The 21,259-nt window shown below is 51.4% G+C and overlaps 2 protein-coding genes across 4 annotated transcripts in view; one reads left to right on the forward strand and one right to left on the reverse strand.

The window, feature by feature from the left end:
• Positions 1–972: 972 nt before the first annotated feature.
• LOC122368577 (T-box transcription factor TBX20-like) overlaps positions 973–21,259 on the forward strand; it is a 42,978-nt gene continuing 22,691 nt past the window's right edge. The window contains exons 1-3 of one of the 2 annotated variants that reach the window (XM_043342641.1): positions 973–1,402; positions 2,180–2,372; positions 12,217–12,463. In XM_043342641.1, coding sequence (XP_043198576.1) covers positions 2,285–2,372; positions 12,217–12,463 — 335 coding nt within the window. In that variant the 5' untranslated portion in view covers positions 973–1,402; positions 2,180–2,284. The remainder of the gene's footprint in view (positions 1,403–2,179; positions 2,373–12,216; positions 12,464–21,259) is intronic. The other variant, XM_043342640.1, reaches the window with a different exon arrangement.
• Positions 13,895–18,301, reverse strand: LOC122368576. Of its 2 annotated transcripts, XM_043342639.1 has the most exons (3): positions 14,657–18,301; positions 14,238–14,608; positions 13,895–14,001 (listed from the first exon to the last, which is right to left on the reverse strand). In XM_043342639.1, exons 1-2 carry the CDS (start codon positions 18,268–18,270, stop codon positions 14,587–14,589), a joined length of 3,636 nt encoding a protein of 1,211 aa, XP_043198574.1. In that variant the 5' UTR covers positions 18,271–18,301; the 3' UTR covers positions 13,895–14,001; positions 14,238–14,586. The 2 variants fall into 2 exon arrangements, with proteins under 2 accessions (XP_043198574.1, XP_043198573.1); XM_043342638.1 differs by having other exon boundaries at positions 14,238–18,298.

The raw sequence follows: 21,259 nt of genomic DNA on the forward strand, positions 1-21,259 counted from the left end.
CAATCGCCAAATACTTTGGCATGGTTGCTGATTGCAGCTTGATATTCACCCAGCATTGGAAGTGCGCCTGATACTGACTGTTGGTTTACTGATGCGACAGCCATGTAAAGTTTTTTCACACTATCGTGCCTTATTATAAATAGGAAATTGATCAGACGGCTGCTGAAGATGCAGTTAATGCATGATGTATGACACTATACCAAACGGCAATCACTTCAGTATTTTCGCTCACAGAAAGCAAAAATATAGTTTTATTGCATATTCATCTGCTGCATCAAAAACCAATTCTTCTTAACGTAGTCTAATCAACTCACCTATCTATCCTGGATTACCGTAACTTGACTATTTTCGCTTTCCAGGTAACCTTTTAGTTCACTTTGCAGTTTCACCGTAAGACATTTTATCACTTTCCAGATGAAGCCACTATCACTCCGCGGGACCTTTCCGGTGAAAGTATCTTAAACTTTCAAGAGTCCCCGAAAGGTGAGCGAAATGTCACGCTGTCGCCCGATCCTCCGAGGCCCATCCACGAGTTGTCATCACGTTCTCCGTCTGTCGGGGCTATTCCAGGCGTCTGAAGACTCCACCGGCCTTCTAGCTGTCAGTCCTGCATCGCTGGAGCCTCAGCCAGCTCCGACACTCAGTTACGAGCCTCTAACCGGCGGACGCACCTCGACTTCCGCGAAACTCGAGACGGGTTATGAAGCAATAACCGTCCCCACCTCAGGCCAACTCCAGCTTTAGATCTCAGAACGCCAATCTGCGCGCGGCATAAATCCGGATGGCGTCTTCACCTCACCGAAAGTTCCGCATCTCGTCAGAAAACCGACACACCTTTCGAGCTCGCCGGCTCGGCGGCTCCCCCGCCCACCAGCGGGGAGGGGCGCCGACGGCGGCGGTGCGGCCGGATCCGCACCAGCCCACGGCCGTTGTGAGCGGCGAGTGGTGAGTCGGCCGGCGGGCGGCGGCGACAGGCTCGCCCGGCGCCCGCCGCCGCCGCCGCCGCCGCCGCCGCCGCCGCCCAGTCGACCCCGCCGTTTTCGGGTGATTTGCAGTTGCCGCAGCCGACGGCAGTCCAGCGGACGCGCCGCGACCACCCAGTGTCTTCAGGACGGTCCGGTGTGCCACAGCCACCGCCGGTGACGACGGTCGCCGAAAACGACGCAGCGTTGGAGGACGTTCAGTGTGGTGTGTGCGACGAACGGGACTTGTGATACGGTGCTGGTATTAGGTCTGGATTGATTGTGGTCTGACCTGACCTGACCTGACCTGACCTGACCTGAGCTGACCTGATCGGACCAGCGGGTCATCAGCGCCGTCGAAGCTCGGATAAACACCATCATCTGAGACCATCGACAGCTCTTCTAATAGTGTCGGACAGCTTCATCGGCATCGACGGCAGGTGAGTTACGACTCGATGCGTCACTCTGACATGACAGTCATCGGTCTGTCACCGACGGCAGCCGTCATCCCGCCACCATCACGTCATCCGCCGCCCGCCGCCGGCCGCCGCCGCCTCAGGCGCCCACTCCGCTGCAGCGCTGGACGCTTGCAACCGGTCCGGGCCTCTCGCGGCTGCTTTCATCTACATAGCTTCCGGCAATGCTCGCATCGTTCACACATCTGACTCGTCCTAACCTGAGTCCGTGCCGGTCAGTCTGTCGCTCCCGACGCGTCGATTTCTGGTCGGGATGCTCGTCTCCCTGCCCGCCGACCGCCGGGAAAGCCGACTCGGCTCGGTCGAGCCCGTTACACGCGCGCTCCGCCGCCGGGGTGGGAGTCAGGGGTGTCGGTAGTGACGGAATTGGGTGGGGCCAGAGAGCAGAGGGATGGAATGCTAGAGGATGGAGTTTACAGATACTTCTATATCGATCAAGTACCTAAGGCATGCCTTGATTGGCACTGCGTGAAATGCGACTATCGATATAAGCAACCAGAAATGTCATACTGTCTTCGGGAAGGGTGTCACCAACACATATCGGATTGTCATTTAAAGTTTACGCTGACTTGCTTGGATTGAGGATCCCTGGAGACCGCAGTAGAAATGTTTTGAGCGGGGTAGTTTTCGGTGGTTATTGCTTTTGACGCGTACCTACTGACATTCCTGTCATGAGACAAGACGGGAGGGCAGTTGACAACTTATGAAACCAAGTAGTCTGACACATTCCCTGCATTGCAGATTGCTCTCCACCGAAGGGCCACAGGTCCTGTTCGGACCATCGCCCGCGCCGTGTCGCTGCTCGCCTGACCTGCGCGACCTGACCTGACCTGCGCCGACCCACCAATGCTGGACACACAGATGGCAGAGGCGCTCAACAAACCGCGCTCTACCGACTTCTCCATCGCGGCACTCATGGGCCGCGCCGAGCAAGGTGAGGGCGAGGTGACACACTGTCAGATGACAACCATGACACACTGTCAGATGACAGCCATGACACATTGTCAAGGGACAGTAATGAATTGATACGCTGTCTGCCGGCACTCATGGGCCGCGCCGTGCAAGGTGAGAGCGAGGTGACACACTGTCAGATGACAACCGTGACACACTGTCAGATGACAGCCATGACACATTGTCAGGGGACAGTAATGATACGCTGTCAGCCGGCACTCACGGGTAGGACCGAGCAAGGTAAGGACGACACACTGTCAGATGACAGCCATGTCAGGCTGTCTGGTGACAGCAATGATAAATGTGACATAGTGACAATTGTCAGAAATGAAACACTGTCAGATGTCAGCAATGTACACTGAAAAATATCTGTCATCACTGACACATTATCAGCTGTCATGTGCCATCTGTCATCTTTAATGCTTTGTCATTTGATGATGATGACAAACTGTCATCTGGCAATAAGCATGCTATACGGAAAATATTATACATTCTCTTATCGTTGCTTCCTACGCTGTCATCTGAAATTGGTGTCACACTGTCATATGGCACTGGTGTCACGCTTTCATCTGACACAGATGATTCGCTGTTATCTGACGTTTTTTACCACTGGTAACTGTAGTGAAGTGAATGTAGTGAAGTAATGGCGGAAGTGTCATGTGCTGCTCATGCTTTAGCTATACGACACTTCTGACACCGTCATTTTAAACTGCAGTGACTGGTATAGGTATCTTGCCTTTCGCCACTGCGTGAAGCATCGACAGATCTTTTTAAACAAGAGAGCTTAACATAACATTGCATTTCTTAGCAAAGGTTGTATGAAATATGCTTAGTGAGCTGCATGCATTGCATGCATTTGAATGGATATCAGCTGTATGTAATTGTTTTGTAACAGCATGTCCAAGTGGTGTTACTGCTTGAATGTCAGGTAGAAGGTTCATACGGTGATAACCTCGTTCGTAAAGGTTACGACTAAGTCAATAGGCGGACTTCTGCAGGCTATAAGTCATGAATCGTGTAAAGCATAGTGAGACATAGCATCGTAAATCATAGTGATTTGACAGTTTTTTTCTTCGATACATATGCAAACTGCATAGTGGATATCTGTCAACTTGCGATGGACGCATGTACTTACCTACTTTTCTCGTTGCAAGCATTCCCATTCGTCATCTTGTGGAGTTATCCCCAAGACAAAGTTGCCTGTTTTGAAGGTTCAACGCAAATTCCATATAAATGTTGCTTACTTTGCTAAAAATTCCACGCGTGCCATCTTTCAAATCATGTAATCTTGCGTCATTCGCGTAATTTTCAGCACTATTAGGCGTCAGTGATTTGCATTAAACAGATGATCCTTGCGGTCAAGACGATGCAAATATGTCTGGGTGGGGAGTATTTACGAGCGGCTTACGCTAAACCGGCCACGCCTATATAGTTAGTTATTTGCCAGGTACCGTACATTTTCCCTCGGAAGTGTCTGTGGGGGGTCCGCAGAGGGTAAATATGACCTGTCCTCAGCTGCCTATACGACCAACTAGTTTATGGCATCTTCTCATCACATGACTGTCAAAATGCATCATGTGCAACACACATGCCAACACCTGGCTCTTAGAACCGCGGTGTTAGCATCACGGACGGTTTGGGAGGTCCGGGTTACACTCACTGGAGGTGTGGCCGTACCCCTAATTAAGCTGCTAGCCTCTACCGGGAGTGCTTCGAGCGCTCTCTCAGGGCAGTGGTGATTCACTGTTGTTCCCAGTAACACACAGCACAATACCGCGGTCACTGTGGGGCTCAGTTTCACTCAGCAACCCTCTCGGCGACACCGCAGGGATATCAGGTGACCGCGGGCTGCCCTACCATGCTGTCGCGTCCCGCCGCTCGTGTGCCCCTAATCAGATCCAGAGCGCGAGTGACACGCGCTCGGCAATCCGGGGAGCGCGGCGCGCGCGGCCGATGGTATCTGCCGGCCGTTTACCCAGTTTACAAGCCGCTGCTACCGGTAGGTCCACCGTTGAGATGTGTCGACCGAGGATGGTATCGCCAGGATCGCTCGAAGGCTTACCGAGATCCAGATCCAGATGCCCAACTTCATGCTCTGTCCCGGGAAGGTAGCTAGTCAGGTTAAGCTGACGGCTTCTCAGCTTGTCCTAATGGCTTCAAAGCCAGGACCAATCTCTGAGATGTGTCTTGTTATGAATGACAGCATTTTGAAGAGCGAGAGAATGCTCAATGGCTTAGTTTCAAGACAGCCCATGGAGCCTAATGGCTTCTTAACTTACTGGTTCATTTCCAAATACTGAGGGTCGGAGTCTTGGCATGTCGTGTGAAGCTGTAGTTCAGGGTGCGGTGCAGTGTTAGGACCCAGCTGTAACCCTGCCTACTAGTGCTTAGCCACCTAAGACTGGCACATTTGCAGCCTTTATAATTTGATTATTTCTTGCTTCATTCCATGGTAGCTAGTTGGGAAACGACGGACAGTTATAAAACATGTCCCGCTTATGTTATTTTTACGATGCTGCTTTTCTGTTTATATTCCACTTTCAGCAGTTCGGTGGATCTCAGTTTACATTGCCAATGTCCATTCGGTCAAGTTTATGTACACGTTCCCTGATTGTTCCTTGCTACATAATCCGGCTGATTCTTCGTGATTTTTGTGCTTTATGTGTGTTTTGTGTATGTGTGATGCCTACATTTCTTTTTATAAAGTGAGACTCTATGGAGCCTTTCGAAAAATGCCCAGCTTTATCCACTAGAAGCATTAACGATTTCCTTAGCAATCGTCAGCGGATCTCGCGATAATGAAATCCTCCGCAATGGGAGCACGTCGTTTACCGTTTTCTCGCTATACTCCGGTCTGTGGGAGGTCCGATTCTTCAGACACCTAACATCCCAGCTTCTTACATGGCCACCAAAGATGTCCCACCGTCTGAAGGATTCGACCGTCACCGCCGCCTTTGTGTCCCCAGCGATGTTTTCTCCATCTTTCCTTCCCTCCCGAAAAGTTCAATTTTCTTTTCATTGAGCTTCCCCGATCCCGTTAGGACCACTCGTGCTCCATAAGTTCCCGTTTCGACCGTTCGTGGCTGTATTCCCCAGTGGTCAGAGCGCGGTTTCATCTATTCTGCGGCTGTGGGACGCTCACTCGGGCCTCCCCAGTTATGCAGTGTGCTCCTGTGATAAATGTTCCTCGTGTGCCGCGATCTCCCCTCTTCGCCGGGCCGCATCCAGCAGTGTGCCGCGTTTGTCTGTCTGTCTGTCTGTGTGTTCGGCTCCCCGCGGCTCCCCATCCTGGAGCGATTAGCTCCCCGCTTCCCATAATGGTGGCCGTTGGTTCATTGGTGGCGGTGATCGGACTATTCTTGCTAACATGATTTGGGGCGCCCTCCCCTCTGCAGCGATGGCTTTAACGCCTGATATTGGGGAGGCGTTTCCAATATTCTGGAATTGAGGTTAGCGGTCGCATATGATTCGAATTTGTGACAGAGGCTATTATTATTATTATTATTATATCAATAATTTAGTGACAGATCACTTCAAGTCCAATCTGACCTGCCCTGCGCAAACCAAGTCGCGTTCCAGCTGAGCTTATAGTCGCGTAAGACGGGTCCGAAACAAGCCTGTACAAGCGTTTATTGTTCATTTTGGTGCAATATGCTGCGTGCATATTTGGAATTAAGTAGCTGCTAATAGGTGGTATGGCAATTTGATGAATTTAAAATTTCGTGTTGTTTCGTTTCGTTTCCGTAGCAAAACTGCTGAAAAAAACTTCAATGGGTAAGGACCCCATCATCCGGTTGAACACTGCTTGCTTTCAGTTGAAAGTAAATGATAAATGCGAATAAAAATTCAAATGATTAAGTTTCAAAATGTGAAAAGCAAGTGAACATAAATCTGCGATATAGGATAGATCAATAAACTGATGCTCTTAGAGGACACCGACAAGTAGGTAAATGAGACTTAAAGGGTGGTCAAAGATCATTAAAAGATATTTGAGCTTTTTTGAGTCAGTTCAGTGGTCAGGTCACCGATGTTCATTATTGTTCAAATATTTTTATTGTGAATTATGGCTTATAGTTTCCAAACATTTAAAGCCAAAACCTAGTGGAATATCAATACTAGTGCTGCAGAGCCGATGAACTTTTTGGTGACTCCGACTCCTATCTCTGACTCCAGCTCCGACTCCGGACATTTCTCTCAAGTCCATGTCATGGTAGCCAGGATCATGTCGAATATCTTTACTTTGCCGGAAACAATCCTTTGCACGTTCCAAAGCCTTATATTTCATTTATAAATAGCCCGCAAAACTAAAATGAGGAGAGGGTAGCTTCTGTTTTTTTTTTCGCTGGAAACGCTCGTCTGAAACAGCAGTATGGCCTAAGCTTCGACAAAAGCTGTTTTGGAAAGGTCAACGACAACGAGCGTAACATTTTCAAAGAAACAGGCATAGGGCATGACTTTGAGCCGTGCATTATTAACTCCGACCCCGGAGTCAGAGTAGGTGTTTTTGCGACTCCGACTCCGACTCCGAGAAGAATTGTTGACACCGACTGAATCCGAGCTCGGCTCCGACTTCGACTATGCAGTCCTGATAAAGATGTACGTTGTCGAATTTGATTCCTTGCTCTCTGCTTTATATTTGAAACCTTATTCGTCTGTTTTTCTTCTCAATTACCTTCCCGTCCTATCATATTTTGTTACATTACATAGCTGCTACTGTAACTTCATATAGCCCGACAGCCCCTCAGAGCAATGAACGACAAGGACTCAGCGCTGTCTTTCGCCGCTTCTGCAACGATGCAGTCATTTGAGTCTAGAGACTATAAACCGGTCGCAGTATCTCTGTTGAACGCGTTCAATTGATTCTACTTGCTGATCGTAGCATGGGCTTCCGTTGACACCTTGCTTCATATTTTGTGCGGTAAGCTTTTTACTACCATCTTCATTCGCACTACCTAAACCTTATAATCCACCCTATCTAGCATGCAGAGCCTCCACTGCTGTGGTTTGTCCATTCAGAAACTCGCACGCCGCCGAGGAGCATGAGTCAGTGAAAGCGAGTGGGCCCCACCCGTGACATTCCAGACTGCACGTGCACACAGTGAAGGTCCGCTGTGTCCACCGGAGCTGGCCGGCCGCCCCCTGCCGTGGCCATATCTCGCAACTGACGCCCGGCCCACCCACCCGACCACCCAGCTGTGAGACTGTCAGCTGTGAGACTGTCACCTGTGAGACTGTCACCTGTGAGCTGTGAGACTGTCACCCGACCCGGCCGGCAGCGCGGCGACTGTCAGAGGTTATGGCAGTTAGAACAACAGCTGTCCGAGGCCATGGCGGTCGGAACAGCAACTGTCAGAGGTTATGGCAGTTGGAACAGCAGCTGTCAGAGGTTATGACGGTCGAAACAGCAGCTGTTCGAGCCTATGACAGTCGGAACAGCAGCTGTTCGAGGCTATGATGGTCGGAACAGCAACTGTCAGAGGTTATGCCAGTCGGAACAGCAGCTGTCCAAGCCTAAACTGTCGGCTCGGGACAGCAGATCTTCGAGCTGTCAGGACAGCAGCTGTCCGAGCTTATGATAGTCGGAACAGCGGCTGTCTGAGCCTGTAGCTGTCGAAACAGCTGCTATCTGAGCTTTAAACTGGTTTCCAAAGCCTTTGACTGGGATTTTAACAGTCGAAAAGGTGATGGGCGCAGTGCGTTCTCGGTACAGGCGGTTCGGAAAGACTTAGACCAGCTCACGTTTGGTCGGTGTGAACATATACCAAATTTACAGCTGAAAGGAAGTAGTTACGGCAGTTGTTCGGGCTTATAGCAGTGGCTGCACGTTGTGCCCCGATACAGCTGTTTTTCGAGCTCGTAAACCTCACAGTTGGCCATTTCAACTGGTGTACGGACTAACAGCTGGTCAGTTGATATTTTGGTATTCTGGAAGACATCTTTTTTAGAAAGGTTTTTGAAAGCTGAGGATGATCCAATGCCTGTGGTCTCTCCCATCAACCACAGCAAATCATAGGCACTTTGTGACACCCCACTGGGCACTCAGGGCACCCCGCTGAACACTCGGGCGTCACTCGGACACCCCTCGCGCGCGCCGGGACCTCCGCGTCCGTCCGGTCGGTCGACTCCGCCCTGCTTTATGGAGCTCGGGCGGCGCGCGCTGGCCACCAGTCGACAGTCAGAGGCCGTAGCTCAGCATCAGCTCACCGTCAGCTCAGCATCAGCTCGGCGAGCTCAGCGCCGGCCGACGCCGAGCGCCGCTGTTTTGTCCACACCCGCGGCGCGTGGATCAGCAGTGACGAATGCGGCGCGCCCGGTCGCCGTAACGAGATGTGACGCCGCGCGCGCGTCACCTCAGTTGGCGGTGTGTTCCTTCCGATGGATGAGGGTGGTGTCAGAGGAGGTAGTCGGACTGAAGGGTGGAGCGGGTGGGAGGGGCTCGCTCCTCCAGCAGGGCGCACAGTGGGAGACCAGCTGATGAAGCCGCTAGACAGACCAGCGTGGGCATGAAAATCGGACGGATATTTACGCGACATGCATAAAATGGAATTAAGTGCTGAGTGCGATGTATGAGCTGTATATTATAGATATACCTAGACGAGGTGCAATTGCATTCTCAGGTGCGCTGTAAACAATATATTATCACCTCCAGTGGCGAACTTTATGTTATTTTAAGCCAAGAGATGTAGTTGTCCTTTCTTGTACCCTGAGCAGTCAAAATGTCTATATTTATGAAAGTACTGGGACTTGGACAGGTGCGAGCGGTGACTTGAAACACTGCAACATGACGTTTAATGCCAATCCGTTTTAATTGTCTTGTATGTGCAACATATGTATACTAAGCCGAATGTTGCAACGTTCATTTGCAATGAGTTTTAGTGTCCTTTCACCAGATCACGGCTCCAAGTGCAGGAGATTGAAACGAGCGAGAGTCTGATTGCTGCCCGGTTGATGTCCCAGTTGTTTCTTAGCCATGTATCTAGCGAGCGGGAACCAGGGACGAAAATGGGCGACGGAAACCAGCCCCTGATCACACATAATGCATATCCTCTGAAGACATCGCCGCGTATCCTCAGCAGTGTGTTTCACTGCAAATCTCCATCAACCTTCGAAACAGTCTTACAAAGGCGGACCCCGCCACGTATTCATTTACTGATCAGTACTGCTTGCGTCAGCTGAAAATATCACAATATTACTGTGCACCATTAGACTCATTTATCGCGATTTATGGTACCGGACCGGCGGCGCGACTGTCGTAAAGAAGCATATCGGTGTTTTACTGCCAATTGTCAGACAGAACAAGCCGTTTTAGGGCGTGACACCGGCGCGCCGAGCCGTGCACCTCTCTCGGTATGAAATTATCGACACTCGGTCATTTTCCATATCCGTGGGCGGGCGGCTCGTTGGGCGCCGCGGCCGGCCGCCGGCTCACCGCGCCGGGCGCACACTTTCAATTAGCCCACTGCTTTATTGCCCATTAATGTATAATTGGTTACCACCCAAATTTTACAAATTCTCGGCAAATTGGCGGCTGGGTTTCGGAACGAGCCGGCCATCCATGCGGCGGGGATTGGCTAAATGAAAACGAGACGGACCTCCCTGCTCCTGACGCGAATTATAATCTTTATTTAACAAATTGGGTGCAATTTGCTAAGTATCATATCGCCATTCGGCACGGAATGGGCCGCTTCAAAGGAGCCGGCCTTGTGTCTGTTACACTTCCTAATTCGTAGGCCGGCTAATGCTCCATTGAACGCAATAATTTGCCTTTACGATGATTCCGAGTCGGCTCAGTCCGCGAACATCAAAGGCGTTTCGCAGCTTTTATGCACGAATAACGTGGTCACATCCCATTTGCAGATGTGGAGGTGTTGGTTATAACACTGGGATGCTTATCCTCGGCAGAGACGCTGATGCATGATGCTCAGACACGGAAAGGAGCCGGCCGGCACGCATGCGCACTGGGGACGACTTTATCCCGGGAGGCCGTTTGCGGGCGTCCGGCCGGTCCTGGCTGAGGCTCGTTAAGTGAATGGTCCGCCTGGGGTGGCCTCTCGGACAGTGCCGGTCGCCCCAGCTGGCCGCCGGGTACCGCCGCCGCCGCTGCAGTCGCACCGACCACCAGACAGGGTTTTTGTCCATTGCGATTAATGTGAGAACTGCGGCCTAAAGCGCTCCCAAAAGGCGTGACCTCGCCACTTTGTGGAGTTCGTTATACACCCTTAGTGGCACCTGCGCTGTCAATTTTGTGGTTTGTTCCTAGTTAGCTAGCAGCCGGTCAGTGCTCGATAACCGATTCAGATGGCGCTGGGTGGCTTTTTCCCCGTTGTTCCAGCATCGTCAGCCGTCCGTTGCTAACCGCAGAGGCGCTATATGCATGAAGTTATCGCCTTTAATAAAGCTCTTGAGCCTCACGCTACGCGTCGCTCGCATGCGAGTCGCTCTCCCTTCCGGTGCCCTGGCTCTATAAGAAGCTGTTTCCAGCCAATGGAAAACGGTTACATTAGCCGGGCTAGTGCCTCCCACAGGTGGGTAGCCGACGCTTAGACAGTCGCGGCACTCGTGGCGCAAAAAGGCGCGTTTCCGGCGCAAGGCTCGGCCACCGTCCTCCGCCGCCCGGACGGTGTTTTTCGTATGCGAGTCTGCGTGGCTCGGTCGCGTCGGTCGGTGTTCGTTTTGACACTGAGTTGTATGCAGGTGAGCAGGCTGAGCTGACGAGTATGACGCCTGCGTTGGCATTCAAGTCTCGCTCTCATAGTAAGCAGAGTTGAGGGCTCCCCCATCTCTCGCTGACAAGGAGCGACATCCAAATTAATGTGATTGCTGATTGCCGCGATGAATAGGCGACAATCGATTGATGCTGAATTATGGTTCAACAAATGGACACTCCATAAGCATTTTCACATGCCTTCCATTGCTAAACAGCCTATGTTTTTAGCAGCTGGCAGATCAGTAAGTAAAAGGAATTTCCTCAAGTGCAAGACAACGTGTCCTGTCCAGACGTTGTCCTTGACCTTACCACCTTGTCTTCCAGGAAAATTTTCCGATTTAGAGACGCTCTCCTTTCCACTGAGCTCAACGACTAGATTGTCACTTGTCAGTCATCCTCGTCTAACGTTCTCATCTCTGCACCTTCCTCGCCGACGGCATCTCGACAGCTTCCTCAGCCACCTCTGCACCGGCTGCTCGGGGCCATCAGAGGGCATCATAGCCCGTCAGAGGGGTGTCACAAGCCTTCAGAAGCTCTCCCGAGCTGTCAGCCGCCGCTCCGTCCGACAGAAGACGACCGGGAGCATCTGCTCACCGCTGCCGAAATCAAAGGGTTTCGCAGTTACACGGCGGAATTCCGGTGGCCAGCGCCCGGCCCTCCGACCGGTGGTTGGTGCCCCTGGCCTCCATCGGTTCTTCGTATTGTGATGAAAATAGACACGCTCCTCACTTCAACGGGCACAACAAACTAACCATACTGGATCGCTGGAAATAGACACGTGATTAATCACGCGTGATTGACTCACCGGGGCTCATGAGATTTGAAAGCAATCTGGAACTGACGTGAACTGACTACGAATGAGTGACTAATGCTTTTGGATTATTTAAGCCTTTACAAGACAATCCTTCCCTCTACTTTTCTCCTTCGCTTTTTTTCTTCACCAGACATTGCTTTCTCTTTCATTGCTATCCTGAATCCTTTCTCGAGTATCGGTGCCTAGCATTTATCCATCTTAAAGTTGACGTTTTATTTTTGTGACTCTCGCTTCTTTCAGGCTCCTGCTAATTTTAAAGAATACAAGAAGCACTTCATCCTGATGACGTTCCTCCGTCGTTTTCAGTTTCAGACAAGGACGAGGAGCTGGCCGCCGAGACGGTGCTGGAGGGAAGCGACCGCGGCACTCCCGAGGTCTCCTCCACAGTGGAGAGCGCCGTCCGAGAAGACAAGGAGGAGCGCAAGAAGGCCAAACCGGAGGGCATCTGCACGTGCGCTGAGCTGCAGGACGTCCAGTGCACGCTCGAGACCAAGGAGCTCTGGGAGAAGTTCCACGAGCTCGGCACGGAGATGATTGTCACCAAGACTGGAAGGTGAGTGGGGGAGCTGGGGAGATGATGGGGATGTTGGGGGGTCAGAGAGGAGCAGGTGGGCTGAGGGGGACCGGGGTGGTGTAGAGAGAAACGTGAAAATGGGCGGCTGTTTGAGTTTGGAGCGGTAGAATGTTGTGGTGGAAAGCTTCGATGACTGCTGAAAACATCAAACATAATAACTTCGCCGGCGTCCTTTCATCATTTGACGCCATTTTCATATCGACATTCCATACCTGCGAAGTTGTCAGTTTCCTTTCTCTCCCATTCAGCGTTCGGTGAATGCCACCCGGTGGGATCTCGGGGCATCCGTCTCTGCTGCCGCCTCACCTGTCCCCGTGCACGGCCGCCGCGGCTGCTCCAGCAGATAAAGGTCGCACCGGCGAATGTGCTCTGGCCGGACCACTCGCTAATATGGCGGCGGCGCACCTGAATAGCCTCAGCGGCCGGTCCCGGCCTGTCATAGCGCGTCACTCTCGCTTCCACTCCGCCTTTTGAACTCCTGACCGAGCTGTCAAAGCGGCGTCACGGAGCGGCCGCGTGAAAGCGGCAGGAATTTTACGCCATTTTTTGTCACCGTCGGCGGTCGGCGACGGCCAACTATTACCGATTATCGCCGGCCGTCGACGTCGCGGAGACCGCGGCCGGTCGCGGCGCGCGCAGTCGACACGCGAGTCGTGGATTACTGCCGGACCCCCAGCGAATACCGTCGAAGCCCTCAAACCAGCCGGCCGGATGTGATAGGCCGAGCGGGTGCGTTTTTCCTGCTCGGCGCGCCGGCCGGCCTGACCCGAGTTCGACCCGACTACAATGGCGGCCGCCCCAGGGTATGAAATATGAAACTTCATCACGAGCAGCCAAACGCCGTGCCGAATGGCGGCTGGGTGTCAGCGCGCTCGTTTCCGTGCGGTACCGGGCTCGAACGGTCCTCAGCGCCGGTGATTAGCCGGCGCCAGCACCTAGCGAGGCCGGTGCCGGGGTGCTGTGAACCATTGTCACCATTTGCTCGACGGTAAAGGAGTCTAACAGGGTCCTGGCAGGCGGGGCAGGTTGCCGTCAGGCCCCCAAACGGCCCCCGTCACGGCACGCGTCCGTCACCTCGGCTGAGGCGGGTCTAGGCGACGGCGAACCACAAACTTACCGCAGGGTAGTTTAAACGCAGGGTGCCTTATACGCCGTCGGTCAATCGGTGGGGTATTCAGAATGGTAACTGTCTATAACTCAGAGCAATTGCAGATAATATGCCCTGCACAGTATGTCCTTTGAACTGAAGGGGCTGTGCGGGTGAAAGACAATGCAACATTCACTCAACACCACCCATTGCCAAGCCCTTTATTCGCTCAAGTGGCTACTTGGTATTGAAATAGGCAGCGATTCTCGCAACAGTGCCAGTATACGATGCTCGATTTAGTTACGTTTTTACTTCTTTGAAAATGTTTCACCAACTTCCGTCATATTAAAATTCAAAGCTTAAACTAGGGCGTTTCAAACCAAACATCACTGTATTTTAGCATGAAGTGATGTAAGATGATGTTCGAAACCTGAAAAGAATGACTTGCTTTAACAAAACAGAAAATAACATAATTGACAAATACAAATGGACTGGAACACAGGTTCAATTTTGGCGAATGCGACGCACCACGTGCCTATATCAGTCTGTCAATATTTCCCATATCTGTTCTCTTGGGCCTATAACATGACAACAATAACCTTTCACTCTCTCTAATAACTTCATACATATCATCATTGACAATATATAAATTAAATGCAATCTTACACTGTAACCCTGCACGGAAGCGTGAAACTGCGACCAACTTGTGCCGCGTTGGCACAAACAAAACAAGGTCAAGGTTCAACGAAACGAAACCCAACCGGAAAATCCATCGACATCAGCTGAGTCCGTTAAACAACAGCCAAAACTTTAGTTTGCAGCGATAGCCGATACATCTTTCGCAATTGGGCGAAACACTCCCGCCTCAACAATTCATGAGCGCTGCACAGCACGAATGAATTCACTTGAACTGAAACAAGTATCTGCGTATCAACTAATAACATTGCTGTCCCACAACGCACAAGACAATAGGTACCCGTCACTCATACTCTCGCCGAGTCTGCATCGCGATCCTTCACGTCACTACGCCTGCAGACCCGACGCCGCCTGTCGAGTCCAGCTGCACCGTCCCGTCGCGCTCCTCGACTGGAACCAACACCACCAGCCTATGAACCGAACGAGTTATCTCTACACAGCGGCTGGCAGGCCTAGCCGCCCCGCCTTCACATACCGTCGCACTTCTGCATCGTATGTCCACGTCTCTGACACGTCCGTCACGTCCCTCACGCACTCGGGTCACGACACCAACTCTCCAATTTCCTCGCACTGCGTTGGAGTCCTGTAGATACACCAAATCGCCCACCTGAACGTTCCTTTTCGTCACGTGCCATTTCTGCTGCGGCAGAAGTGTCGGGAAGAAGTCGCGCGTCCATTTCCGCCAGAAAGCGTCAACCAAACGCTGAAGAAACTCATGCCGCCGACTGATGCTCGTCGACTGGTCCCACGGACCAGATGGTGCTCGGCGACTGGCTCGTCCCAGAATCAGGTCGTTGGGACAGAGGTAGACGCCGTCCTGCACATCAGTCGGATGTCTCCCGATTGGTCGTTCGTTGAGCAAGTTTGACACCTCGAACATGACAGTTTGCAGCTCAGAGAAACTCAGCACCTGATCTCCGATCACAGATGACAGGGTCCGTTTCACAGATCGGATGAGTGCCTCAGAACAACCGTTCTGCCAAGGCGCGTCAGGTGTGGTGAACTCCCATGATATGCCGTTCTCTGCTCCGAACTCTCGCAACGTATCTCGGTCCAGGTGCCTCACGGCAGCTTGGAGCTCCTTGTTTGCAGCCATCAGCTGTGAGCCAGAATCCGATAACAGCTTTGATGGACATCCGCGGACAGACACGAACCTGCGGAATACCATCAGAAATCCATCCGTTGAGTAGTCGGATGCCAGATCCAGGTGAACGGCCCTGCTCAGCATGCAGGTGAAGAGAACTCCGTAGGCTTTGCCCCTGGACCTCTTGTTCACCTCTCCTCGGATCAGCATGGGACCGAAATAGTCCAGCGCAGTGCTGCTCCATGCTGGCGCTGGCTTCAGCCTCTCCACTGGTAGCTGGCCCATCCTCTGTGCTTCGAACTTCTTGTCGAGTTTGCGGCAGATGACACATCCATACCGCACTGCCTTGGAGATCCTCTGCAGGCTGATGATCCAGAACCTTTCTCTGACTTTGGCAGTTGTTGCAGAAGTGCCCAGGTGACCCTGCTGATGTGTGTACTCCACGTACAACCGCGACAGACGATGTTGGAACGGCAGTAGCGGTAGCTGCTGGCGGTTGTAGCTGATCTCCAGCCATTCTTCAGCTCGAGCGCCGACCATTATGATGCCGTCCTTGTTGTATGTCGGGCGTAGTCTTCTGAACTTGCCCCCACTGAGGTCTTCATGTAGCATCTTCTGTGCTTCTTTGACCCAGTACCTTTCTGCTGCTTCTAGGCCTTCGACAGACGGCTGCTGACTCACGTTCCTGAACGTTGGCTTCAACTTGCAGAAGACGCTGATGACTCTTGCAGTGACTCTCATCAGACGACGGTATCTTGAGACCTTGCTGATGTCCATGAGACTCTCTGTGTTTCTTCCAGCCTCTTCACACTTCATGACGACAGCGAGTCTCTCTGGTAGCTCACAGGAGCTGATTCTGTCCATCTTCAGAGGCCAGTCTGAGATCGGAAGCTTAAGAAACTCCGGTCCAGCCTGCCACTCACTGTCTCCTCCAAGCTCGGTTGGATGTTTCCCTCTTGTGAGACAGTCTGCGCCATTCAGATTTCCTTCGACCCAGTACCACTGAGTCGGGTCTGTTGTATGTTGAATTTCACCGACTCGAACAGCAGCGAAGGTGGCGAATCCATAAGACTCTTTCTGTATCATTGCTCTGACGATTTCTGAGTCCGTCAGGAAGAACGTCGCACCAAATTCAAGTTGCAGTTCTCTTTTCAAGAAAGTTGCTAGTCTTGCAGCAAGTACAGCTCCACTCAGTTCGATTCTCACGATAGTCAGTTTCTTCACAGGAGACACTCTGGTCTTGGCGACGATGAGACGGGCTTCAAAGTTGCCGTCGCTCAGCTCCCATCTTGCGTACGCGCACGCTCCATATGCCTCGTTTGACCCGTCGCAGAACACTATCAGCGTCGGTTTGCCCACTGCTAACGGGGGTTTGATGCTCCGGTGGAACTCCACTTCTCGCATTCCGTGGAATTCACTGAGGAGTTCCACCCACTCTTCTCTTCGAGCAGCAGGAATCGGATCATCCCAGTTGAGTTCCTTCATCTCATCCATCCACATCCTCTTCATCATGATCTTGGTTTTGACGGTGAACGGAGCAGCCAGACCCAACGGGTCGTAGATTCCATTCACTTGAGACAGTACCATCCTTTTCGTCAGTGGATCAGGAACTGCATCTGATGTCTCGCCTGGGGCTAGCGGCTCTGCAACTTTCACACCTTTCTTCTTTTGATTGAAGTTCAACTGGGTCTGAAAGCAGAACATGTCTTGTTCTGGCTTCCAGCTGACTCCCAGGACCTTGTCAGTCAGGTCGCGTTCTTGGTCCGGTTTCTCTCCTGACATGACCCAGCGTTTCATGTGAAACCCTCCGGTCTTCAGCATCTTCTCCACGTCTTGGGTGATAACTGTGGCCTCATCTCGACTTGCTGTACTGAAGATGACATCATCCATGTAAGTGTTTTCTATCACCACTCTAGCTGCGCCTGGGAACTGGGCTTGTCCCTGCTCAGCTGTCTTACGCATGGCGAGAGTGGCGATAGCTCCAGCAGGTCTGTCGCCGAACGACACAGATGTCATGACGTAGGTATCTGGTTCTCTTTCTTCGAGATCACGCCACAAGAACCTGTGCGTGTGTTGATCTAGAAGCGGTATCTTCACGGAATGATACATCTTCTTCACATCTCCAACCACACCCACTGAGTCCCCACGAAATCGTAGCAGAATACCCAGAAGACTATTCAGCAGATCTGGTCCTTTGGCCCAGAAGTCGTTCAGGATCTGCCCCTGGAAGCGAGCAGACGAGTTAAAAACTATTCGGCACGGGGTGGACTTGGAGTCGGGTTTCAGAACTTCATGGTGACTGATGTAGCGGATTGGGCCATCATACCCAGCAGCTTCTTCTTCTGTGATCTTCCTGGCCACTCCTCTGTCCACCATGTCTTGAATCTGGGTTTGGTACACAGATGCGTGTTCTGGGTGTTTCTTTAGTCGTCTCTCCGTCGAGTTCAGTACTGCCAGTGCAGCTTGTCTGTTATCTTTCAGTTCCTTCGGATCCTTGACCCATGGGTAGGAGGCTTCCCAGTGATCATCATGATGTTGAAGTCCTGCTTCAATGAGTTTCAACTCTCTCTCCTCACGAAGAGTGTAGTCTTTGCCCCCTGGGGGACATTTGCCACACTTGCACGATCCACACTTGGGAGTGCACTGCGTTCCCAGTGACTCTGTGGTGAAGAAATCTTCCAGACTGGTTGGTGAGATTGCACACACTTGCATGTGCATCGACATGACCTCAGTTTTCTCGACCAAGCTGGGGTGTGACCCACTCACACACACACCAAACCTGTTGCGCAGCAGCACCAGATTTTCCATTGACTTTTCTCTGACTGGGTGTTGCGCAGCATGGTCAAAGCCAATCAGAACTTCAATCTCACCCTTGGGCCTTTTCGCATCGAGTACAGTTGAGCTGAAGTCATCCTTCATGTTCAGGTTGATCTTTGTTGAGATCTGTTCGATTCCATAGACTTCAAAGTCGACGCAGTGGCCATCCTGATCAGTCAGAGGGAGGATGTACTTCTTGGAGTTCAGCTGACTGTTTTTGCAGCCCATACCTACAATCTCGAGAGAGCATGGCCTCCCTTTGAGGTTCAGTTCCTTTGCCTTTCTGTTGGTGATGAAACTTGTGGTCGACCCACTGTCCCAGAGCACATTCACTTCCTTTCGTCCGCTCCGTATCTTCATGATCGGCAACAAACATGCAGACGAGTCAGATTCAGCTGTTGTGAGGACTGGAGCCGCTTCAGCAAGATGCAATGCTTCATTGTGATATTGATCACATCCAGTCACAGGACATCTGTACTTGTACCTGCAGTCAGCTACTCTGTGTCCTCTCTTCAGACAGCACCAACAGCCTCCTTTCTTCTGAACTAGAGCTCTTCTCTCTTCAGGCTTCATGCTCTTGAATCCTCTGCACTCTTGTGTTGTGTGGTCTCCAAGACCATGCAGTAGACATTTCAGTCGATTTTGTTCTGTGTTGTGGTTTGTCGAACCAACATGCACAGCAGCCTTTGGAGTAGGGGTGACTGTTGGGTCCCTGATGTCGGAAAGCAGGTATTTTGTCACTCTTCTCACTTCCAAGAGGAACTTCAGGAGATGAGGGAACTTGTCATTCCTATTGACATCTGTGTCTTCTTTGTTCACCCTTTCTGCCCACTTCTCTCTGACTGACTGAGGCAGTTTTCCTTCAATTAGGCTGATGAATCCAACATTGGACATTTCAGCTGTCATATTCATGTACTTGAGATCATGATAACCCTTCTCTATGAGATCAATGAACTCGATCAGTCTCTTTTTGTCATCTCGGATCATCCTGAATTTCTTGACATCATTGATGATGAGATCCACCATGAGTGAGGGATCACCATACTCTTCATCAAGCCTTCTCCACATTTCGTTCACATCATCATCCACCACCCTCACCAGGTCTTGTCCTCTCTTGTTCAAGCATGTTCTTAGCGTATATGCAGCTGAACCATCACTGACATGTGGGATGACATGGTTGTTAAAATCAGATTTGAACCTGGGGTACTCCCTGCGGTCACCACTGAATTTAGGTAGTTCAACCCTGCTGAGCTTGATGTTGCTCTTCTGACCTTCCCTTTGTTTGGCTGCATCCTTTAGTTCGGTGTACTTGTATGTCTTCTTCTTTGCAGCAGCAAACATCTCATCACATGCTTTGATCCACTCTTCTTCAGTTTCTGAATCAGATACAGGTAAGCAACTGACGAACTGTTCATGGGTCCTTTCCACATTGGCCCAGGCTTCTTTCAGCTCAGAATACCAGTCACGAACCAGTTCAACTCCATCATCATCTTCAATGGCCTTCAAAAGGTTGTTCTTGATACGAGTGAATGCCCTTTTGCTGCTTGCTCTCAGCATCTTAAATCTATCATGTTCAGCTTGCATCTGATCAGCATCTTTGGTCTCGCCCATTTTCTTCATCATTTCTAAATTCAGATCTGTGATTCAAGGCAGTGTTTCGAATGTTTCACCAACTTCCGTCATATTAAAATTCAAAGCTTAAACTAGGGCGTTTCAAACCAAACATCACTGTATTTTAGCATGAAGTGATGTAAGATGATGTTCGAAACCTGAAAAGAATGACTTGCTTTAACAAAACAGAAAATAACATAATTGACAAATACAAATGGACTGGAACACAGGTTCAATTTTGGCGAATGCGACGCACCACGTGCCTATATCAGTCTGTCAATATTTCCCATATCTGTTCTCTTGGGCCTATAACATGACAACAATAACCTTTCACTCTCTCTAATAACTTCATACATATCATCATTGACAATATATAAATTAAATGCAATCTTACACTGTAACCCTGCACGGAAGCGTGAAACTGCGACCAACTTGTGCCGCGTTGGCACAAACAAAACAAGGTCAAGGTTCAACGAAACGAAACCCAACCGGAAAATCCATCGACATCAGCTGAGTCCGTTAAACAACAGCCAAAACTTTAGTTTGCAGCGATAGCCGATACATCTTTCGCAATTGGGCGAAACAGAAAAAGCCATTCGTGATTCAAGGGCCGTTGAAACGGCCAGCGTGCTTTTAGATGTGACATTATCTTCTGATCGCCCACTGATGCGAGGGCAGTTAGCCTCTGCGCCCCACTAGCTAGCTAGCTGAACCCTCGGGCATAGCTGGACGTGTCCCACTTAAACTCATGGACGAACTCCGGAGCCCGACTGAACTTCATAGAATGAATGTGAAATGAGTCAGAAGACAGGGGTCACTAACAGCGAACCTGTAAGGAACGGAATCAAATGTAAGCCCAGGAAAGAAATAATTATAGGTATGGACGTGCCTGGAGCAAGACACCTGAAACGGCATTTCTATGCGTAGGATTGCGAGCTCAAAGCTGTCTGGGACATTTCCCAGGAAATCTAGCTATGACATGTGGAACTGATGGAAGTTAGCCGCGGTAAGCCGGCCAACACAATTGACGAGAGGCACCACCTCATCTGAGCTGCACCCCGCGCGTGCCCCTTGTGCCGTGCGTGCGGAGTGCCCGCCACGTGTGCCGCTCGCTGCACGTGTGGAGACCGCAGCTCGGCCGCAGCCGCCACGCCGTGCCTCCGTCCAGCTGCGTCTGTCGGCCTGCCGTCACCAGCGAGCACACCACGGCAATTGGTGCACCTGACACACCACGCGCCACCATTGTCTCACTCGGTCGCATCTGCGCCACAATGCGCGCTGCGCCGTCACCTTTTCTTGCCGGCGTCGAAACTGTCAAAGAGCGGTCGGCTGTGGCGGCTGGTGTGCCTCGGCCGGCGCCGAAGGCCCCCATTGTTGTTGTGACTTCTCGAGGATATGCCAGCACGCAGCGGAGGCACGCGCTGGCCGCTGTGGCAGCGGGCCGTGGGGGTTCGGACAGCTCCGGACAGCTCCGGACAGC

The sequence above is a fragment of the Amphibalanus amphitrite genome, unplaced genomic scaffold, assembly GCF_019059575.1.
Source record: "Amphibalanus amphitrite isolate SeventyFive unplaced genomic scaffold, NRLGWU_Aamphi_draft 000958F_arrow, whole genome shotgun sequence".
NCBI lineage: Eukaryota > Metazoa > Arthropoda > Thecostraca > Balanomorpha > Balanidae > Amphibalanus > Amphibalanus amphitrite.

What these genes read in the sequence shown, in the direction of transcription:
- LOC122368576 (XM_043342638.1), bottom strand. Translation starts at nt 18,270, where the DNA reads ATGAAGGATGACTTCAGCTCAACTGTACTCGATGCGAAAAGGCCCAAG.